At 34.8% G+C, this 22,148-nt stretch overlaps 1 protein-coding gene across 1 annotated transcript in view; it reads left to right on the top strand.

Moving 5' to 3' along the window:
• The window catches only part of LOC149788563 (selenoprotein K-like), a 40,768-nt gene that overhangs the window by 14,081 nt on the left and 4,539 nt on the right, over positions 1–22,148 (top strand). Inside the window, exons 3-5 of the mRNA XM_089974604.1 lie at positions 1,035–1,053; positions 10,026–10,081; positions 17,335–17,378. Of these exons, the coding sequence (XP_089830730.1) occupies positions 1,035–1,053; positions 10,026–10,081; positions 17,335–17,378 (119 nt within the window). The remainder of the gene's footprint in view (positions 1–1,034; positions 1,054–10,025; positions 10,082–17,334; positions 17,379–22,148) is intronic.

Genomic DNA, 22,148 nt, shown 5'->3' with positions numbered 1-22,148 from the left:
TTAATGAACAAACATGCTCCTGCAGGGTGACACAGTTAGAGGTAGGATGTTAGCATTTCCTTTTCCTTACCTATTGTCATAATTAATGTAATGTGATCAGGTAATATATTTGACAGAGATAGCACATGTATTAGTTAATTATGTTTCTCCTATAATTATCCTCCCATCCTTCCCGCAGTGCAAGCATCCTTTAAGGTGTCACTCAAGTAGTAATCAAAGGAATTGGTTTAAACTTGATTCAGTGGTTGCTACCAATTGGTTAAAAAGGGAGTTAGCATATGAGTTGTTTCCCTTTATTTTATATGTAGTTTTACACAGACACACACACAGAAGGGCTGGATTTAGAGGTAGCAAAGACAGTTATCCTAATGTCATGTGATCATTTGAGTATTATAGTAAAAACAATTTACTACAAAAATTTTGCTATCTCTGCTTTGACTAAAAGGAGAAAATAGTTTCTGCACAATAACAATAATAATTAGTTCTACATGTACATCTCATACCTGGACCAAACATTGCAGATTGCTTGGGGTAAGTAAAAAGCTTTTGATTTGGGGTCTTAGATGAAGGTCAGAGTGAGTAAAAGAAGTAAAATGGTGTTGACATCATAATTTGCTTACTTAAGGAATGGAAGGGGGCCTATTAAGTTTTGGGGTCAAGAATTAAACATCCGGGTCATTCTGGTTCAAAGAAATATTGGGTTTTGCGGAATAACTTTTGTTTAAGAGTTCTTTGACCAATTTTTGTGGATAGACTGCACTTACAGGTAATTTTTAAAAAAACCCACAGATTTTGGGTCTGAATATTAAAGATTGTGGTCATCATAAATCTAAAAGAAAAATGATGCTTTTTGCACAGTAAGTTTAGCATAACGCATACCTTTTTCAAGGGTTGGGTCATTGAGACCCATTGGTCAGTAATCTCCAGTCAGGTGATAAACAAGTGTCTACATGGATGACTAGTAAAAACTGCAGATATTCACACTTATTATATGAGCCATTATTTGTATGACGTTTTTTTCTTCTTTTTTCCAGTTTCCAGACCTTGATTTCAGTAAGTAAATTGTGCTTCTTCACCCATTTTTCAATGATCTACATGTACAAAAGCATATGAATAGGGCAAGGAAATATTTCTACTACATGCCATACAGTGTAAATCATGAACAAAAACTGTAATTTCATCAAAGTTGATTTCTTAGTAAATTATCACCAGTATCTAGAATGAATAAAATCTTCACAGACCAAAGTGGGTACCTGGTGGAGTCTATACTGTTGGTGGAGACCTGATTTTAACATTGTATAACTATTGTCTTTAATAGACCTTCATAATGTGGTACAGTGTATAGTATTGTCTTAGTAGACCTTCATGATGTGGTACAGTGTGTAACTATTGTCTTAGTAGATCTTCATAATATGGTACATGTTACACCTATTGTTGTAATAGACCTACATCATGTGGTACGTGGTATACCTGTTGTCTTAGTAGACCTTCATGATGTGGTACATGGTATACCTGTTGTCTTAGTAGACCTTCATGATGTGGCACAGTGTATAGTATTGTCTTAGTAGACCTTCATGATGTGGTACATGGTATACCTGTTGTCTTAGTAGACCTTCATAATGTGGTACAGTGTGTAACTATTGTCTTAGTAGACCTTCATAATGTGGTACACTGTATACCTGTTGTCTTAGCAGACCTTCATAATGTGGTACACTGTATACCTGTTGTCTTAGTAGACCTTCATAATGTGGTACACTGTATACCTGTTGTCTTAGTAGACCTTCATAATGTGGTACACTGTATACCTGTTGTCTTAGTAGACCTTCATGATGTGGCACACTGTATACCTGTTGTCTTAGTAGACCTTCATGATGTGGCACACTGTATACCTGTTGTCTTAGTAGACCTTCATGATGTGGCACACTGTATACCTGTTGTCTTAGCAGACCTTCATAATGTGGTACACTGTATACCTGTTGTCTTAGCAGACCTTCATAATGTGGTACACTGTATACCTGTTGTCTTAGTAGACCTTCATAATGTATTACAGTGTATAACTATTGTCTTAGTCAGTGTATCCCCGAGGGGTGCAAGAGTGACAGTCAAAAATCTTCATAGTGTCAAAACTGGAGGTTAGACTGAGTAAAAACCAAACTTTGGTATCAAAACTGGGGGTTAGATTTAAAAAAAATTGGGTCTCTGAAGCACCAATGAGGGTAAAGGGAAACACTGGTCTTAGTAGACCTTCATAATATGATACACGGTATACCTATTGTCATAGTAGACCTTCTTAATGTGATACAGTGTATAACTATTCTCTTAGTAGACCTTCATAGTTTGGTACACGGTATATCTATTGTCATAGTAGACCTTCTTAATGTTGTACGGTGTATACCTATTGTCATAGTAGACCTTAATGTTGTACAGTGTATACCTATTGTCATAGTAGACCTTCTTAATGTTGTGCAGTGTATACCTATTGTCATAGTAGACCTTCATAATGTGATAAAGCGTTCAACTATTCTCTTAGTAGACCTTCATAGTTTGATACATGGTATACCTATTGTCATAGCAGACCTTCTTAATGTGATACAGCGTATAACTATTATCTTAGTAGACCTTCATAGTTTGGTACACGGTATATCTATTGTCATAGTAGACCTTCTTAATGTTGTACAGTGTATACCTATTGTCATAGTAGACCTTAATGTTGTACAGTGTATACGTATTGTCAGAGTACACCTTAATGTTGTACGGTGTATACCTATTGTCACAGTAGACCTTCTTAATGTTGTACAGTGTATACCTATTGTCAGAGTAGACCTTCTTAATGTATTACAGTGTATAACTATTGTCTTAGTCAGTGTAACCCCGAGGGGTGCAAGAGTGACAGTCAAAAATCTTCATAGTGTCAAAACTGGAGGTTAGACTGAGTAAAAACCAAACTTTGGTATCAAAACTGGGGGTCAGATTTAAAAAAAATTGGGTCTCTGAAGCACCAATGAGGGTAAAGGGAAACACTGGTCTTAGTAGACCTTCATAATATGATACACGGTATACCTATTGTCATAGTAGACCTTCTTAATGTGATACAGTGTATAACTATTCTCTTAGTAGACCTTCATAGTTTGGTACACGGTATATCTATTGTCATAGTAGACCTTCTTAATGTTGTACGGTGTATACCTATTGTCATAGTAGACCTTAATGTTGTACAGTGTATACCTATTGTCATAGTAGACCTTCTTAATGTTGTGCAGTGTATACCTATTGTCATAGTAGACCTTCATAATGTGATAAAGCGTTCAACTATTCTCTTAGTAGACCTTCATAGTTTGATACATGGTATACCTATTGTCATAGCAGACCTTCTTAATGTGGTACAGTGTATACCTGTTGTCATAGTAGACCTTCATAATGTGGTACAGTGTATTCCTATTGTCATAGTAAACCTTCATAATGTGGTACAGTGTATAACTATTGTCTTATTAGACCTTCATAATGTGGTACACGGTATACCTATTGTCCTATAAGATCTTTATAATGTGATGCATTGCATACCTGTTGTCTTGGTAGACAATAATGTGGTGCATTGCATACGTGTTGTCTTAGCAGACCTTCATAATGTGGTACAATGTATACCTGTTGTCTTGATAGACCTTCATAATGTGGTGCATTGCATACTTGTTGCCTTGGTAGACCTTCATAATGTGGTACACTGTACCGGTATACCTGTTGTCTTGGTAGACCTTTATGCATTGCATACCTGTTGTCTTGGTAGAAATTCATAATGTGGTACAATGTGTAATAGGGTTGGATTTTGGATTTACAACAGAACACTTTTGATGGTGATACAAATACAGTGTTTAATGATAAATGACTTGAAGGAGAAAAGAATTATGATTAATACATGCGTGTGTAAGATCCAAATATTGGACATGTTAACATAATCCGCACGAACCCAATAATGCAACAAATCAAAATACAGATAAATGACCTTACACAGTACAAGGACAAAGGTGAATGATTCACAGTGATCTCACATGATGAAAAGAATGGTGTGTTTTACTCAAATAGTAAAAGATTTGGTACTTTACTCTTATAGTAAAATGTATTCACACAGCTAGTGAAAAAGTAGTAAAATGATGAAAACAAAGAGACAGATATACCAAATATCCTTAGAGTCCCAAAACACTGGGTATTACAGATTTAGTCCACAGCTAAAAGATTACATGTATGGAGTTACACACTCCATCACCAGCACACTTGGCTGCCAGTCACACTGGTCAATCAAACAGTCCGTATTCCAGGTAGTCACTGACCACCATTCAGTTCCTTGGTCAATCAAGCAATCAGCACCCACCAAATTGGTCAGCAATGCCCGATCACCTGGTACTCGACCAGCAACACTGTTAACTCAGTTCTACAGCTGCTATGGTTCATCTTTACAGCTGCTATGGCTAGCCCTACAGCTGGTACCACATTGACTCTTGATCAGCTCAACAGCTACAACTTAGAAAATACAACTAACACTGTGTACTATGCATGACACAATCATATATGATAAAACATAATGACATTGTATATGGTCAGTTACACAGATTACATTATCAGCACTATAATTATTACAGAAAAATACACAGGATCAGAAGTAAACCTACCCATGCCCAACAAGAATCCTACGGTACTAAATGTTTCTTAAAAATGCAATTTTATATTGCTAATATAAATCTCTTGCTAAGTCACAAACAAGAATAGAAAATATTTGCATTATTCTACAGAAGCCAAAGCTACATAGAAAATATACAAAAATAAACATGTTAGTACAATTGTTATAACTTATACACAAGAAATTAATAAATAATTCACGTACCTCTACAGCTGAAAGTGTGCAAGTCCTTAAAGTAGACCGCTCACTGACAAGACATTCCATAATGTGTAGATTTAGACTTATGGTGAGGCATTCATGCACAGACAATGTCGCCATACATCATCTGTGCGCTGAAAGTATTCAGTTCTAACCATTGAAAGCACTTTGCGCGTGCATCATAGGATGAACTGAACTCACTGTTTTGAAATATTGTACAATATACATAAATCATCGTCAGGTATCGTTGTACAGAAAAACGAAACTGGAGTACATGTATTTAATAAATAAAAGGATTTATACAATTCTGTGACACAGTGTATACCTATTTTAGTAGACCTTCATAATATGGTGCATTGCATACCTGTTGTCTTGGTAGACCTTCATAATGTGATACGATGTATGCCTGTTGTCTGGGTAGACCTTCATAATGTGGTGCATTGTATACTTGTTATCACTGTAAATGTTCATAATGTGGTACATTGTATAACTATTGTCTGGGTAGACCTTCATAATGTGGTACAATGTATACTTGTTGTCTTGGTAGACCTTCATAATGTGGTGCATTGTATACTTGTTATCACTGTAAATGTTCATAATGTGGTACATTGTATAACTATTGTCTGGGTAGACCTTCATAATGTGGTACAATGTATACTTGTTGTCTTGGTAGACCTTCATAATGTGGTACAATGTATACTTGTTGTCTTGGTAGACCTTCATAATGTGGTGCATTGTATACTTGTTATCACTGTAAATGTTCATAATGTGGTACAGTGTATCACTATTGTCAAAATAGACCTTCATAATGTGGTGCATTGTATACCTGTTGTCTAAATAGACCTTCATAATGTGGTGCATTGTATGACTATTGTTTGGGTAGACCTTCATAATGTGGTACAGTGTATACTTGTTGTCTTGGTAGACCTTCATAATGTGGTGCATTGCATACTTGTTATCACTGTAAATGTTCATAATGTGGTACAGTGTATCACTATTGTCAAAATAGACCTTCATAATGTGGTGCATTGTATACCTGTTGTCTAAATAGACCTTCATAATGTGGTGCATTGTATACCTATTGTCGAAATAGACTTTCATAATGTGGTGCATTATATACTTATTTAAATAGACTTTCATAATATGGTGCATTGTATACCTATTGTCTAAGTAGATCTTATTGTGGTGCATTGTATGCCTATTGTCTAAGTAGAACTTCACATCATGGTAAAGTGTATATCTATTGTCTTAGTAATTTGAGAAATTTGTCAGCAGGCTAGCATCTCTTATAAAAAACCAAAAAAGAATACAAAAGCAGCTGTGAAAATTTTATGTGTGGACTATATTATTTGACTTTCTTAAAGTTTTTGGAACACATACTACTAAATGCTGTTTTAAGCAATTTTCTTCAAAATTGATGCATTTCAGTGAATATTTTAAATTGAAGTTCAGAAAAGATTAATCTTGACCTACTCATTTTGTCAAAGTGACCTACTTATTTTGTCAAAGTGACCTACTTATTTTGTCAAAGTGACCTACTTATTTTGACAATGTGACCTACTTATTTTGACAATTCATGTTGTAGTTTTCATATTTATCACAAGCAATATACACCACATATTTAAATTGATAAAATATCATAGGCAATATATACCCCATTTTTAAAATTAATAAAATATCACAAGCAATATACACCACATGTTTAAATTGATAAAATATCATAGGCAATATACACCCCATTTTTAAAATTAATAAAATATCACAAGCAACATACACCACATGTTTAAATTGATAAAATATCAAAGGCAATATACACCCCATTTTTAAAATTAATAAAATATCACAAGCAATATACACCACATGTTTAAATTGATAAAATATCATAGGCAATATACACCCCATTTTTAAAATTAATAAAATATCACAATCAGTATACACCACATGTTTAAATTGATAAAATGTCATAAGCAGTATACATCCCATGTTTAAACTGATAAAATATCACAAGCAGTATACATCCCATGTTTATATTGATAAAATGTCACAAGCATTATACACCCCATGTTAACTGATAAAATATCACAAGCATTATACACCCCATGTTAACTGATAAAATATCACAAGCAGTATGCACCCAGTGTTTAAATTGATAACATATCACAAGCAGTATACATCCCATGTTTATATTGATAAAATATCACAGGCATTATACACCCCATGTTAACTGATAAAATATCACAAGCAATGTACACCCCATGTTTAAATTGATAAAATATCACAAGCAGTATACACCCAGTGTTTAAATTGATAACATATCACAAGCAGTATGCACACCATGTTTAAACTGATAAAATATCACAAACAGTATGCACACCATGTTTAAACTGATAAAATATCACAAGCAGTATGCACACCATTTTTAAACTGATACAGTATCACAAGCAGTATGTACACCATGTTTAAATTGATACAGTATCACAAGCAGTATGCACACCATGTTTAAATTTATAAAATATCACAAGCAGATTGCACCATATGTTGTAAGTGATAAATTAGAAGAATAATGGATACTGTATTATCAAAGTATGAATGATCAGGTGTCACGCTACCAGGCAAAGTGGGTGAGTAAGTCACCTAAAAGAAATTAAACTTCATCTTCTTCTGTCAGGAATACAAAAACAACTTCAAATTTTTTAGAGGTATGTTGACTAAACATACAGGTTAATTCTGGTACTGTGTTATGGGGGCAGGGGCCAGTTTTTATGTACAAATGTAAAGCCACAATCAGCGACCCTGTATAAAAAAATCATAAAAAATCAAATACGAAAGTGAGTTCAAAAAGGTCCATATTTTTGGATAGCTGTATTAAAATAAAGCATAAGAATATTATCCACTTGACCAAGGAAGTCAATAGCAGTTCATAGCAGTTGAAGTTTATGCACCACAACCCAAAATTTCTACCTGCAACTTTGATGTTCAAAGGTCATTTTTGACACTATTTGATGCTCACAGTGCAAACACAAGCCCTTTTCCTAGATGACAATTTTGCAAAACAGTGTGTACTAAACAGGCTGATGTAACTGAAAATAGTAATGTCATCCAAGCCATATTTATTGCTATGGGAGGCTCGCTCTTCTTCCTAGCTGACTACTGGTATTTCACTATCAAAATACTGCAGAGTAACTATGGAAGGTGTACATGCCTGACATCAATTTTAAAAACAACACAGGCCCAAAACACCCAGTTCACAAATAGATCCATATCCTTAAATAGTAAACAATAATAGCTGAAAAAGTCACACCATAGCCTTAAGTTAAGAAATTTGCCAGGGGCCAATTTACGAAACTGTACCCTGCCACCTATAGCAAAATGTATTCATCAAGCCATCAGTAGCTAGGCCTAGTTTTGATATCAATTATGCTGACAAACAAACTCTTGCACATTCACAGGCATGTGTTTTGATAGCTGACTGACCATTAACCATTTCCCAAGTAAGTTATAGCAACTATAATGACCCGATTTCTGCATGTTGTCCTTTGATGATAAAAACAGACAAATTTGTGTTTTGAAAATTTAACAATAGTATGTAAATAGCAGTTTGTGTTTTTAGATCAGAATTGGTGATCTGGATATTTTAACTGCGTCTTGTACACTGTTTCATCACAAAATTAGTTTGAAACTTAAGTGAACCAGTAACGGAGAAATAATGGCAGACATCGCTGTCTGGGAAGTACCAGTTTATTACATTGTCTGCTTTCTTAAATCATCAGGCAAATATATTCAGACAAACATATGCAATTCATAGAAAGTAAAGCCTGGGTATTATTTTTTTTAAGATTAACTTTAAAATGCAATTATGTAGGTCAGACAGTGCTATATTGTGGAATTCGCGAGAAGCGTTGTAAGGTCAGAGTTGTTTTTCGACTTGACTTGTATTTGTGAAAATACGGAGAAACAAAAGAAGCAAAGCAGATGCTATTTAACTAATGCCAACCACTCTGGTGGCCTAGTGCTTAGAGTGTCCACCTCGGATGCGGGAGGTCGTGGGTTTCGATCCCTGGCCGAGTCATACCAAAGACTTACAAAAATATTACTAACAGTTGCCTCGCTTGGTGCTCAGCATTAAGAGGTTAGTGTTAGGACTGGTCGGCCTGGTGTCAGGATAATGTGACTGGGTGGGACATCATGCTACATGTCTGCAGCATGATGCCTCAGTGCTAGACATCACTATAAACTGTCACACTGCAGACATCGTAGCGATATGACTGAAAAATTGTTATAGCTACGTTAAAAATCCAAAACACACATACACACACACATTTAACCAATGCCTAAAATTACTACAAGTACATAGACAAATAAATAAACCATAAGCTTGCAATCCTATCAGTGGACTGTTGTAATGAAGCTATAAAAAGTGAGTGATTACATTACAAAAACCTTCCTTCTAAAAATAGATACAATCACATCTGTGTTGATTTGGTTGGAAAGAAGGTTTTAGTTCAGTTACAGTCTGTATTGGAGACATGTCTGCAATTTTATGCATTTTAGCATATTATGTATGAATAGTTGCTGTAATGTTTTAACTGCAACAAAGAAATGATGAACAGTATGATCTGATGTACATTTGCTCTCATGTACATAGTACAAGAGTTGTTTCAAAACGGTTTAGAAATCTTTGAAAGTACATTGATATGTACTACTATAATATATATAAATTTAAAATTGATTAAGGGTAGTTGATTAAGCATTTTTACTAACTTGAAATTACAATACTGTAATCTGGCTACTTAATTGAAATGTGTTACAGTGTGGTTTCTGTTAAACAGTCATATGACCAAACTAACTTAGAAATTGTCTACTTGAAAATAAAATATTGCTTAAATCCAGTGTTAAATGCAAATATGAATGCTGGAAAATAGAGGGTATATATATATATATATATATATATATATATATATATATAGATAACACGTTTCTTGCTTCTCATCCACTTCTCCCTGTTGAGCTCCCACTTGTCTCTGTTCTGTCCAAAAGGAGAAGTTACTTCTCCCTAAAATTCAGGTCTAGCTTGATCCCTGTCAGAATGGCTGTGATGGTTAACCAGCCATTGCTTCTCCTGAACCAAGCTCTGTATCTTGTATCAATTCCTTTGCAGCCTGGTACAACAAAGCGTGGTAACAGTTACACTTCAGACTACAGACCAGGACAAGGGTAAGAAAATATTGCAATATAAATTTATTATTTTTTTTATTTGTAGAATAGGACATAGAGTGAAGTTTTTGGGAAAAAATGACAGGTTGTTTCATTCAGTCCTGATATGTTTACTTTACCAGCAAACTATGGTTTGCATGTTCATATTGGAAGGTATTTACAATCAACCCCCGTTATGGAAGAAAATGTAGAAACAGTTTGACACTGATATGAAAGTCATGTTTATTTTAATAGTTTTGATAAAACTTGGAACATATAGCAAACACGGCTGAATTTAATCTTGAACCATGAAGATCTTGGATAAATTTGATATTAAACCAGATGTACACGTAATAACAAGAGGAACTTGGATCTGATTGGTTGAAATTATTTAAACTTTCTAGATATGTCTGATCCAAAATTTGATCAAAATTTAAATTACAGCTTGTATTGTCATAGCTAAGGGAATTTGATAATGAGCGAAATTCATGCATATTAACTCTTGAACTACTAGTACTGATTTAGTGACCCATTGCTTTGCCAAGTTGCTAGGGCCACTCTTGCTGGTTTCCACAAGAATACAGAGGTCATTTTCTAAAAACTAAAATATGACTATTTGATGCAAACATGTATGTCAGATTTGTATGAATAATTATTTACCAATGTTTAATTGGTCATATGTTCTACTAGTTCCGAAGTACCTGTTGGTGATAATTATCAAAGTTATTAGGTTTAACACAAAGAGGAACATCACACTGCTTGCATGTTACCATTATGGACACCTCATGCTGCCTTTTTGCTTTCAAACATTTTCAGACCTATGATACACATTCCTGCATATTTGTTAATTTCAATCATAAGTCTTTCATTTAATTCCAGATGAAAATATCGAAAGAAAAAAATCTCCCTTATTTTCCCTCTCATCAAAAACAAAAATAGGACCAATGCATTCTTTCAATTTGATGACACACATAGCTCCCTTATCCTCACCGCAGTCTTCAGTATCTGATTAATGTCTGACATACTGGATAAAGATGATAATTCATTGTCACTGCCAACATTTCTAACATCGGTATCATCCTCAGAAAAAACTGAGAATTATAGTTCCGAATTACCAACAAAAGCCGTTATTTCCACTGTCAGCAACTGCGTGTATTAACTATCACATGGTAGAAATTCCAAAAAATCCTCATGTTTAGAAACCATATTTAGTATCAGACATCTTTCACAGCAAGAACCATTATTATGTTAACTCTGTTTTGATTGGTTCAGTGTGCTTTTACTGCCCATGATTGATGAATAAGTTCATCTGTAACATAAACATAGAGAGCAGATCTAAGTAACACAGAGATCAAGGGAACATAACCAGACAACAGATATATTCACTCTGGTGGATAGCAATGCTTGTTTACATGCAGATTTATTCAGTCACTCACTGCAGAGGCAAGGCACTTGTAAGCAGCAGATATACACATTATTAATAGGAAAAGAGTACATGAGGTTATATTTCATTGGATTGGCTGTGATTATTAACGCAATAGAGGCCATATTTCTGATTGGCTGTGTTTTTTGCCATGATACAGTTCATATTTCTGACTGGCAGTTCATTTTACAACTATAGAGGCCATATTACTGATTGGCTGTGCTTATTACTGCAATAGAGTTCATATTTCAGATTGGCTGTGCTTTTTACCACTATAGAGGCCATATTTCTGATTGGCTGTATTTATTACTACATTAGAGGCCATATTTCTGATTGGCTATGCTTATTTCTGCAGTAGAAGTCATATTTCTGATTGGCTATGCTTTTTACCAGTATAGCAGCCATATTTCTAATTTGATTTTAATTAAACTTAGGTTGTAAGATTCATGAAGATCTCACTGCCACTCTTGAGATTGTATTTCTCATCCTATTTGTGGTAGATCATCAAACTTTTAGAGGAATACAATTATTATTTTGAAATATAACTATTAATGAGGTTATCTTGCATATTAATAAGATGATTTTACATATTAATGCGGTGATCTTGCATATTAATGAGGTTATCTTGCATATTAATGAGATGATTTTACATATTAATGAGGTGATTTTACATATTAATGAGGTGATGTTGCATTAAATTGATTAAATTTGTTAACTTTGTCAATCCATTAGCACCTTTATTACCTATCAGATTTGTATTGTGGTTGTTAGTAGGCTTCTGTGCTGAAGATGTCCAGTCAATTTTATTTGTATCCCTCCCAGTAATAGGATTGTATCCTCAAGATGTCCAGTGAGTTTTATTTGTATTATTCTTGGTAACAGGATTGTATCCTCAAGGTGTCCAGTGAGTTTTATTTGTATCATTCTTGGTAACAAGATTGTATCCTCAAGATGTCCAGTGAGTTTTTTTTATGAGCAAGCTTTAACACTTTAATGAGTTCTTCTCTCATGTACTTGACTGTGCTTCACTTGAGAGATGGGATTTTACCTAATTTGGTGCCAATCTAATGTCTAATATGGCTGCCAATCTAATGTCTAATATGGCTGCCACATTGGCCATCTTATTTAGTAATCTTGTTATCGCTTCTCTGCTTGAACAAAAAGTCATGTGGACATGGTTTCCACCAGAAGACTTATTAGATGTCTAGTTGCTGAATTGTGCCATTCTAATGTTCAATTTGGCTGCCACAGGAACCATCTTGAAAATTTTACAATTCCTCTTGAATGGATGGTCATATCAAAATTGGGTTTTCACTGAAATACTTTTTATGATGTCTAGTTAGTGCTAAATGAAAATGGTGCTGATCTGTTGTCCAATATGGTCACCATGACAACCATCTTGAAAATTCTGTTATAAGTTATATTGAGATGTATTTTCCTAAGGAAAACTTTTTATAATGTCTAATTGGTTCAAAATGAAATTTTGCTATCCAATTTCTAATATTGCTGTCACAGTGGCCATCTTGAAAATCTTGTTATCACTACTCCTGAATGGAAGGTCATATCAAAATGGGGTTCTCACTGGAAGAACTCTTATGATGTCTTGTTGGTCCTAAATGAAAATTTTATTGCTGTTCCTCCTGAGAAAAAGTGATACTGACATGGTGTTTTCACCAGAAGACTTCTTATGAGGTCTAATTGGTCCAGGAGGAAATTGGTGTTGCTTGTACGTCCAATATGGCTGCCACTGCTAGCATCTTGAGGAACTTTTTGTTGCTACTCCTCCTGAATGGGTTTCGTACCAAAAGATTTCTTACGATCTTATGCTATGCTATTATGTCAACACTGGGTTCTTGTCAGAAGACCTCATTTGATGTCAAATCAGTCATAAATAAAAATGTTGCCAATTTGACCTACAATATGGCCAGCACATCATCTGTAATATCTTATTATCCCTACTTCTCCTAGATGGCTGCTCATACTGACCTTGTACTTTCACTAGATGGCTTCTTATCATATCTAGTTGGTCTCAAATGGAAATCATATGCATATGATATCCAATATGACCAGAGTTCATCAGCTGTCTTTAAAAATTGGCTATTATTCTTCTCCAAAATGGAGTCATATCATTATGTAGTTTTTATCTGAATATTTCATATAACATCTTGGTCATAAATTAAGTTTGTGATGATCTGACCACGTTGGTGGCCATTTCCTTGCAGAGGTGTTCATGTGGTGTCTGGTTGGTCCTGAATTGAAATGATGCAAATTGCCATCTTTAAAATATTATTGTCTTTATTCCTTCCTAATTGATGGTTGCATCAACATGGGGCTTTTACTTTATTTGCATCAAAAACTGTATGAATTATAATTATGCATCAACAGATCAAAAACTGTGGATGAATTATAATTAGATGTGTAAACACATAAAAAGCTATGAATTATAAATATATGCATAAACACATCAGAACTGTGGATGAATTAAAATTATATGCGTAAATTCATCAAAAACTGTAAATGGATTATAATAATATGTGTAAACACATAAAAAACTGGATGAATTATAATTATATGCATAAAAACATAAAAAACTGGATGAATTATAATTCTATGCATGAACAAAAAAAACTGGATGAATTATATGTGTGAACACAACAAAAGCTGTGGATGAATTATAATTACATACATAAACACATCAAAAACTGTGGATGAGTTATAATTATATGCAAAAACACATCAAAACTGGATGAATTATAATTGTATGCATAAACACATCAGAACTGTGGATGAATTATAATTATATGCATAAACATATTAAAAAAACGGCAGATGAATTATGTGTGAACACCTCTAAAACAATGGATGAATTATATATGTCAACATATCAAAAACTGTAGATGTATTATAATTGTATGCCTTAAAACTGAGAGGCTTTGGCCAGCCTCACTATTCATAAGCAAATCTATGAAGCGGCTAAGAAGAACGTTACAAACTTAGTCCATGCAGCGAAATCAGCCCACTACAGTACTAAGATCATGGAAAGTTCCAGCTGCAAAGAGCTCTTCGAGATTACTAACAAGCTAATATCAAGGAACAAATATACACTAATTCCAACTACCTTCTCTCCAGTCAAACTTCTGGACCTGTTTGCAAATTTCTTCCGTGACAAAGTACAAACCATTAGAGATAAGCATGACAACACAATTTCAATTGACTCATCGTCACCATACAGTTGGGATACAGAATTTCAGTGGCAACCATTAGCAGCATTTGAACCTGTCTGTATGGATTTAGTGTGTACAATCGTGATGAAGAGTGCACCAAAGTCATGTGAACTTGATCCAATTCCAACATCACTGTTACTTGAGTGCTTAGATCCAATATTGCCTTCACTAACTGGTGTTATTAATACCTCTCTCTCATCCGGGGAATTCCCATCATTTTTCAAAACTGCCATTGTAAAGCCTCTGCTGAAGAAACCAACACTCGACCATAACGATTTAAAGAACTACTGCCCAGTTTCTAATTTCCTATTCATATAAAAAATCTTAGAAAAGGTTGTTCTATTGCAGCTTGTATCTCATCTGAATTCAAACAGTCTTTTTAGCAATGTACGATCTGCATATTGCCCTTGCCACAGTACTGAAAGTACTCTTCTAAAAGTAGTTAATGACATTCTCTCTGCTTTGGATAGCGGAAAGATTACAGTCCTCACCCTCCTTTATTTGTCTGCAGCATTTGACACAATGGACCATGATATATTACTTCACCGTCTCCAGCATGTATTTGGCATTCATCATACAGCCTTACTGTGGTTCAAGTCCTACTTGGTCAACAGGACTTAAATTATGCCTGCAAATGGAATACACTCCAGCCTAGTTAATCTATGTTGTGGTGTTCCACAGGGGTTTGTTCTTGGACCTGTTCTCTTCGTTTTATACACTCATTCGCTCTCAAGTGTCATAGATATCATCCAGTGTCTCACCAATTGTATGCTGATGACACCCAAACATACAAATCTAGCCACCCAACTGAAGTTGATGCTATCATCCAAGGTGTAAAGAGGTGCATTTCTGATGTGAAATCATGGATGACATGTAACAAGCTGCAGGTGAATGATGATAAAGCTGAGGCTGTTCTGATCACAACACAAAGACTTTCTCATTCACATCCTTTACCTCAAACAATAAATATCAGCAATACCAACATTAAATTCACACAGTCAGTATGAAACCTAGGTGTTACTATGGACAGTACTCTCACATTGCACCAACATGTCATGAACATATGCAAGGCTGTATATCTTGAACTAAGACGCATCAGCTCTATTCGCAAATATCTTTAAGTTGATGCCACTAAAACACTTTGTGTTTATTAGTACTTTTAAGACTGGACTATTGTAACTCAATTCATCCTGGTTCATCTCAATGTCTGCTCCAAAAATTTCAAAACATAGCTGCTCGGATCAACCTTAGAGTACCACAATCAGAGCACACCTCCCCACTGCTCTGTACCCTACACTAGCTATCCATTCGATCCAGAATCAAACACAAAATTTGTTCTCTGTGCTACATTTCACTGATGGACTCCAGTCCAACATACCTATCCGACCTCACCCATGTGTACACACCAGCAAGATACTTACACTCCTCTTCTGACAATCGTATACTCATTATTCCCACTATGAAAATGAAATCATATGGACAGCGTTCTTTTGCATACCAGGGCCCAGCAACATGGAATGAATTGCCAACTGAACTTGGACACAAAGACACAGTGATCCCATTCAAGAGTGCTCTTAAAACTCACTTATTTCGACTACAAGAATAAACTTAAAGACCTAATATTTCCTACCTTAAATATTCTCAGCATGGTTTTTGTTTTCTAATTTCATGGTGTTTGTTTTTTGTAATCATAATATTATATGTTGTTTTTTTATGTTATAGATGTTGTCTAATGATGTAAAGCGCTTAGAGCTTCTAAAGATTATGTGCTTTACAAAGTCCTCATTATTATTATTATTATTATTATTATTATTATAAACACATCAAAACCCAGACGAATTATAATTGTATGCATAAACATCAAAAACTGGATGAATTATAATTATATGCATAAACATATAAAAAAACTGGATAAATTATAATTATATGCATAAAAACATCAAAACTATGGATGAATTATATGCTTGAACACATCAAAGGCTGTTAATGAGTTATAATTGTATGCATAACCACACCAAAACTGTGGATAAATTATAATCATATGTGTCAACTCATCAAAAACTGTGGATGAATTATATGTATGGACACATCAAAAGTTGTGGATGAATTATAATTATATGCATAAACACATACTAAACTAGATGAATGTTATATGTGTAAACACATAAAAAGAACTGGATTAATTATAATTATATGTGTAAACACATAAAAAACTGGATGAATTATAATTATATGCATAAAGACATCAAAAACTGGATGAATTATAATTATATGTAAACATAAAAAAATGGATGAATTGTAATATAATGTGTAAACACATAAAGAAACTGGGTGAATTATAATTATATTCATAAAAATAAAACTATTGATGAATTATTATTATATGTGTAAACACATCAAAAACTTGATGAATTGTAATTATATACATAAACACATAAAAAAAAACTGGATGAATTATAATTAAATGCATAAACACATCAAAAACTGGATGAATTATAATTCTATGCATAAACACATTTAAAAAAAACTGGATGAATTATATTTATATGTGTAAACACATAAAAAACTGTGGATGAATTATAATTATATACATGGGGGAATAGCATGTTCTTTTTCTTACATTACAGACCACCCAAGCCTCCAAGACGAAGGATGGGAGGAGTTGGAGGAGGTACTTGTACTTATAAAACATTTGAGACAAAAAATAATGGTCCTATATTTTTGCACAAAGACATGTGTTTTTTATGACATACTTAGTCTATTTGCATTTCTAGTCAGCTGTAATTTTGTCTCAACGTTTTCACCATTTTAGCAGAAATATACAGTACCAGTTTCTGTAGTAATATTGCCCACATGCAGACATGATTTTTCTCCATTTTAAAGCAGAATTCCGCTTTTGTCCTGACTTGAATCAGATATTTCTTGATATAGTCCATTTTTTTATATCATCTCCGATCCGGTTTTTAAAAAAATGGTCTGTCCAATCTGATTCCGCAACGACCCTTGTAAATTATTCATTACAAATATTAGTTAGCACACAACTCTCATAAAAGGTATTCTGATTGGTCAAAGGTTTAAATTCATCCAATGAATCTTCATGTAATGGAAACTGATGGCAGTGGAAAGAAGAAGCATGCTTGTAAAACATGGTGTCCTGAGTGGTTCAGAGAGAGCATGAAACGAAACGTTTAGATAAAGATTTTAAAAAACATGTGGAAATGGGAATGGCTGGAGTGAAAAGTTGATGGAAATTTAGTTGGTCAGTTTATAAGAAAACTAAATGCTAGATGACTGGCATTTGGTGACCTTGGCAAGAAAGATCTGAATTCAGTAATTGCAGTTGGAAGTGTTTGGAACAGCACCAACAAAAGAAGCTGCATACGAAAAATCTCAGAAGGCATCTGGAAAAAGTGCAGTTAATTTCTAAAAGCAGAAAGATTTCTTGCATGAGAGAACAGCTGTAGCCCTCTTTCAGAATATGTGCACTTCATGTTGCCTATACAAGCACCAGCTTGAAACGAAAAAGGCTCTCATTGAGAAGGAAAAGAAACGATTTCACATTGAGCCAAAAATGTCTGTGGTGACAAAAAGGAAGGCTTAAGAAATCTTTGCCAAAGCTGCAAAAAGAGCTTGACTGGCATATCAACACATTGTGTCCACTGGAGAAAAAGACAAGTAAATGTATAGGATTGTTTGTATATAGCTGATGTACTTTGGTGTTTATTTTACAGATTTGTTATGAAAAGAGAGAAGTATAATATATTCACTGCAAAAATTGAGAAATTATTGTGACTTAATTATGATGTGAACACTGACATGCACATGAAATAACTTAAGCATCAATAGTATTGGAGAACATATTCATATGATTATAAATATTGTGAAATTATTGAACTCGAGTTGAACATTTTTGGTAAGTTTATTAGTTTTTCAAATGATTATTTTGGTTTATTTTATGATCATAAGTTGCATGAGGGGCAGTTTTTTATGACTGTGCTCTGGATTGGGGGTGCTGCCCCAGAGAACCCATTGGGGGAGCTTTTAAATGGAAGACCAAAATCATGTCTGTATTTGATGCAAGAAGAGTCTAACCTCAAAACCATGGTTAGGGATTTTCTTGCAAAATTATGTAATATCAGACTTTTTATGCTTAGGTTTTCTTTGCTTTTCCTAGTTTTTATGTCAATACTATGAACTATGGCCAGACTTTTCTGACACATATCCGTCATTGCTGTCATCAACTTCAAGATCTTGCATTTGGCTCTGTTTGTCTGACACTGCAGTGTGCATAGCCATGAAACATTATTATAATGTCATCCAGACAAAATCAGTGTTTCTCCTTCAAATACTGATTTCTCCTTTAAATACTGATTTTGTCTGGATGAAATTATAATAATCTGAAGAATAAGCTGGTTTCTGAGGAGATTCCATTCATCCTGACCACTCCGGTGGCCTAGTGGTTAGAGCGTCTGCCTCGGATGCATTAGGTTGTGAGTTCGATCCCTGGCCGAGTCATACCAAAGACTTACAAAAAGGGTACTAACAGCTGCCTTGCTTGGCACTCAGTATTACAAGGTTAGTGTTAGGACTGATCGGCCTGGTGTCAGGATAATGTGACTGGGTGGGACATCGTGCTACATGTCTGCGGCATGATGCCTCAGTGCTAAACATCATTATAAACAGTCACACTGTAGACATCATAGTGATATGACTAAAAAATTGTTAAAGCTACATTAAAAATCCAGATCACACACGCACACAATCTTCAAATACATACCCTGATAACATCAGTAATATAATTTTGCTAGCTAAAAAATCCAGCCCAGCTAAAAAAGGCAACAATCATCTTTGGTGTCACTGGTTTTAAGGTTTTGCTTCAGTGCAGACGCTAAATATTTGTCCTTGATTTTAGATTATATTTTAAGATGATTATTCTTGGAGGTAAACATGTTTACAGAGTTCAGCATCTTTTTTTAATACAAATTAAGAAGGGGCCCCGAGTGGCCGAGTGGTCTAAAGCGCTCTTCGTTACGGATCACTGCCATCTCACCTCTGTCTGCGGTGGTTCGAGTCTAAGATTCAGCCAATGTGGGCATGTGAGAAAGCTTGCCAGTAGCTTCTCGTGGGTCGGTGGTTCTTTCCGGGGTTTTCCAGGTTCTTCCTCCACCATTAATACTGGCCGCCATGTATAGCCTATCGTGCTGAAAAATGGTGTTAAACCCCACAGCAACAACAACAACAACAACAAATTAAGAATGTTCTAGTATTCTGATAGCAAGTTGTGAATGAATTTTGGAAAAATTACCCTCATCCTGGCTCTGTAATTCAGTCTTAGCTTTTTATATAGATGTTGTTTACTTCAGGATTTTAGTCATTCCATATCTTAACATTAGTCTTAGTAGAATCAATTTTAGTTGTGATCAGTTGAGAGGATTTCATATATTGAAATTATTCACTAGAATTATAAAATGCTCTTTGATATAGGTCTAAATCACTATTTTGGAAATATTGTCAAATATTTTAGGACTATTTTGGAAATATTATGTATTCATTGAAGGGCAGTTTGGATTTTTTTATAGTGATACTTCAATAGTTGGTACATTAGTACATTTGAGACTACTGGCACATCGGTATGTTCAAGATTGGAATTCATTCGGAATACTCTCTACATTTGGACTTGTGATAGAACTTTTAAAACTGTTTGGGATTTAATTGACAGTACTGTAAGTTATTTAATTGACAATACTGTAAGTTCTTTTCATGATTTCACTTTGTATTTTAAGGAACCAAATTATCTGTTGAATTTAACAAAACTTGTTGGTTTTTGCTCATTTCTGATAGTTAGTTTAAGACCATAGAGTTATAAAAACTGCCAGAATTTCTTGTCTGGCGCTACAAGGAAGAAAGTTAGCCCTAATTACCATAAAAGGCTACCACTTTATGATATCTGACACTTTTAGGCATCGTGTCAGAGGGGATGTTGGTCATCATAAAGACCTAATAGCCGATTTTGACCCAAGTAGACCAAAATACTTCAAACAGTTTTCCAAATGGAGCCTTTTTATTGCTTGGCCATGACTCAATTCAGATAAATCATACAAAATGTGTTTCCTGATAGCTTTACTTTCAACATTTAAGGTGAGCAGGTTACATGCCCTTTAACTGGATTTGGACTGTCTTCAGTCCAGATTAGATGGTTCTGTAGTCCTCATGATGAAACCAGGCTTTGTAGCCAAAAATAGGTTGTCATCATTGGGCTGCCAATAGTCATTTATGCTCCCTCTCTTAGGTAGACACATCAAAAGAAGCCACCATACAAATTCTTGTCTGCCCTAAAAGATGACTTGAAGTGCACAGAGAATTGTCATAGTACAAGAAAATGATTTTATGAGTGAATGTCAGGAAAGACATTATCACCCCTCAATATCTGTCATCATGTCTGAAGTGGTTTATATGCCCACTCTGAACTCTTAAAGGATCACAGTCACCTCAAAAGGATTTCAGCCCATGAAATTAGAGCGATTTTTGTAAGGCTTTTGTTCAGAAATGTCATTGCGATCAGACTCATTGGCTGGCATGCAGAGTCAATCCTCTCAAGACTTTATCTTCAAAATTTAGCTTTGCAAAGATAAAATTTGAATCTGATGGGTCCAGTGGCAGCTGTCCAGATGACCACCAGACCCAGTTAAAGTAAAAAGTCTCTTTATGGGCATAGTCAGTGCTTCTGCTGGATTCACCCATAAACATTTGTTGGCAGGAATTTAATAGTCATTTTAGGTAGGTATGATGACACAGATCACATCATCATCAGCTGTTTTGCTTTCAAGTTATGAGAGCTGGTTATCTTTCATACAGGGAATCCATCTTTTCTATCCTGTAAGGATGCACAATGGGGCTGATCACAGGCATGGGGCTGATCATTTCTGCATATCACCTGTTCTCTTGTCATTGCCGTAATCAGGGAACATATTGAAAGTATTTTTAAGTAAATTTTATTTCTCCGAGAATACTGACTCAATTAGATTACTTTACAACCACCCCAGCTTCCTTGCCATGTGAGGTCTTGTTGATACGTCACTCAGATACAAATAAGCATGGGGAGGTAATGGGCAGGAGTTAGTCCCCTTTGTCTGTATGATATTGATGGAAAAGTAGGGCTGGATTTGGGAGGTAGCAAGATTATATAGCTATCATTAGTGCGAGCAGGTCAATATTCACAAAGAAACATAATTTATTGAAAACTTGGCATTCCCAGATAGTCGGAAAGAGGGACTTTTCACTGTAATTAGGTATGGTTGACATGTCGAAAACACCTGAGCAGTCTCTGTTAATGAGAATTTCAGGTTTTACTCCTGGCATCTGTGTTACCGTTTTAGTTACTATTTGAACCTTTAAGATTAATTTTATAAGCAGATATATCAGTTCTTAAGTGAGGTCAAGA

This window comes from Sinohyriopsis cumingii, chromosome 11, assembly GCF_028554795.1.
Source record: "Sinohyriopsis cumingii isolate HCF-2022 chromosome 11, ASM2855479v2, whole genome shotgun sequence".
Taxonomy (NCBI): Eukaryota; Metazoa; Mollusca; class Bivalvia; order Unionida; family Unionidae; genus Sinohyriopsis; species Sinohyriopsis cumingii.
Note: the sequence above shows the minus strand (reverse complement) of the source record. Positions and strands in the feature narration are given on the sequence as shown.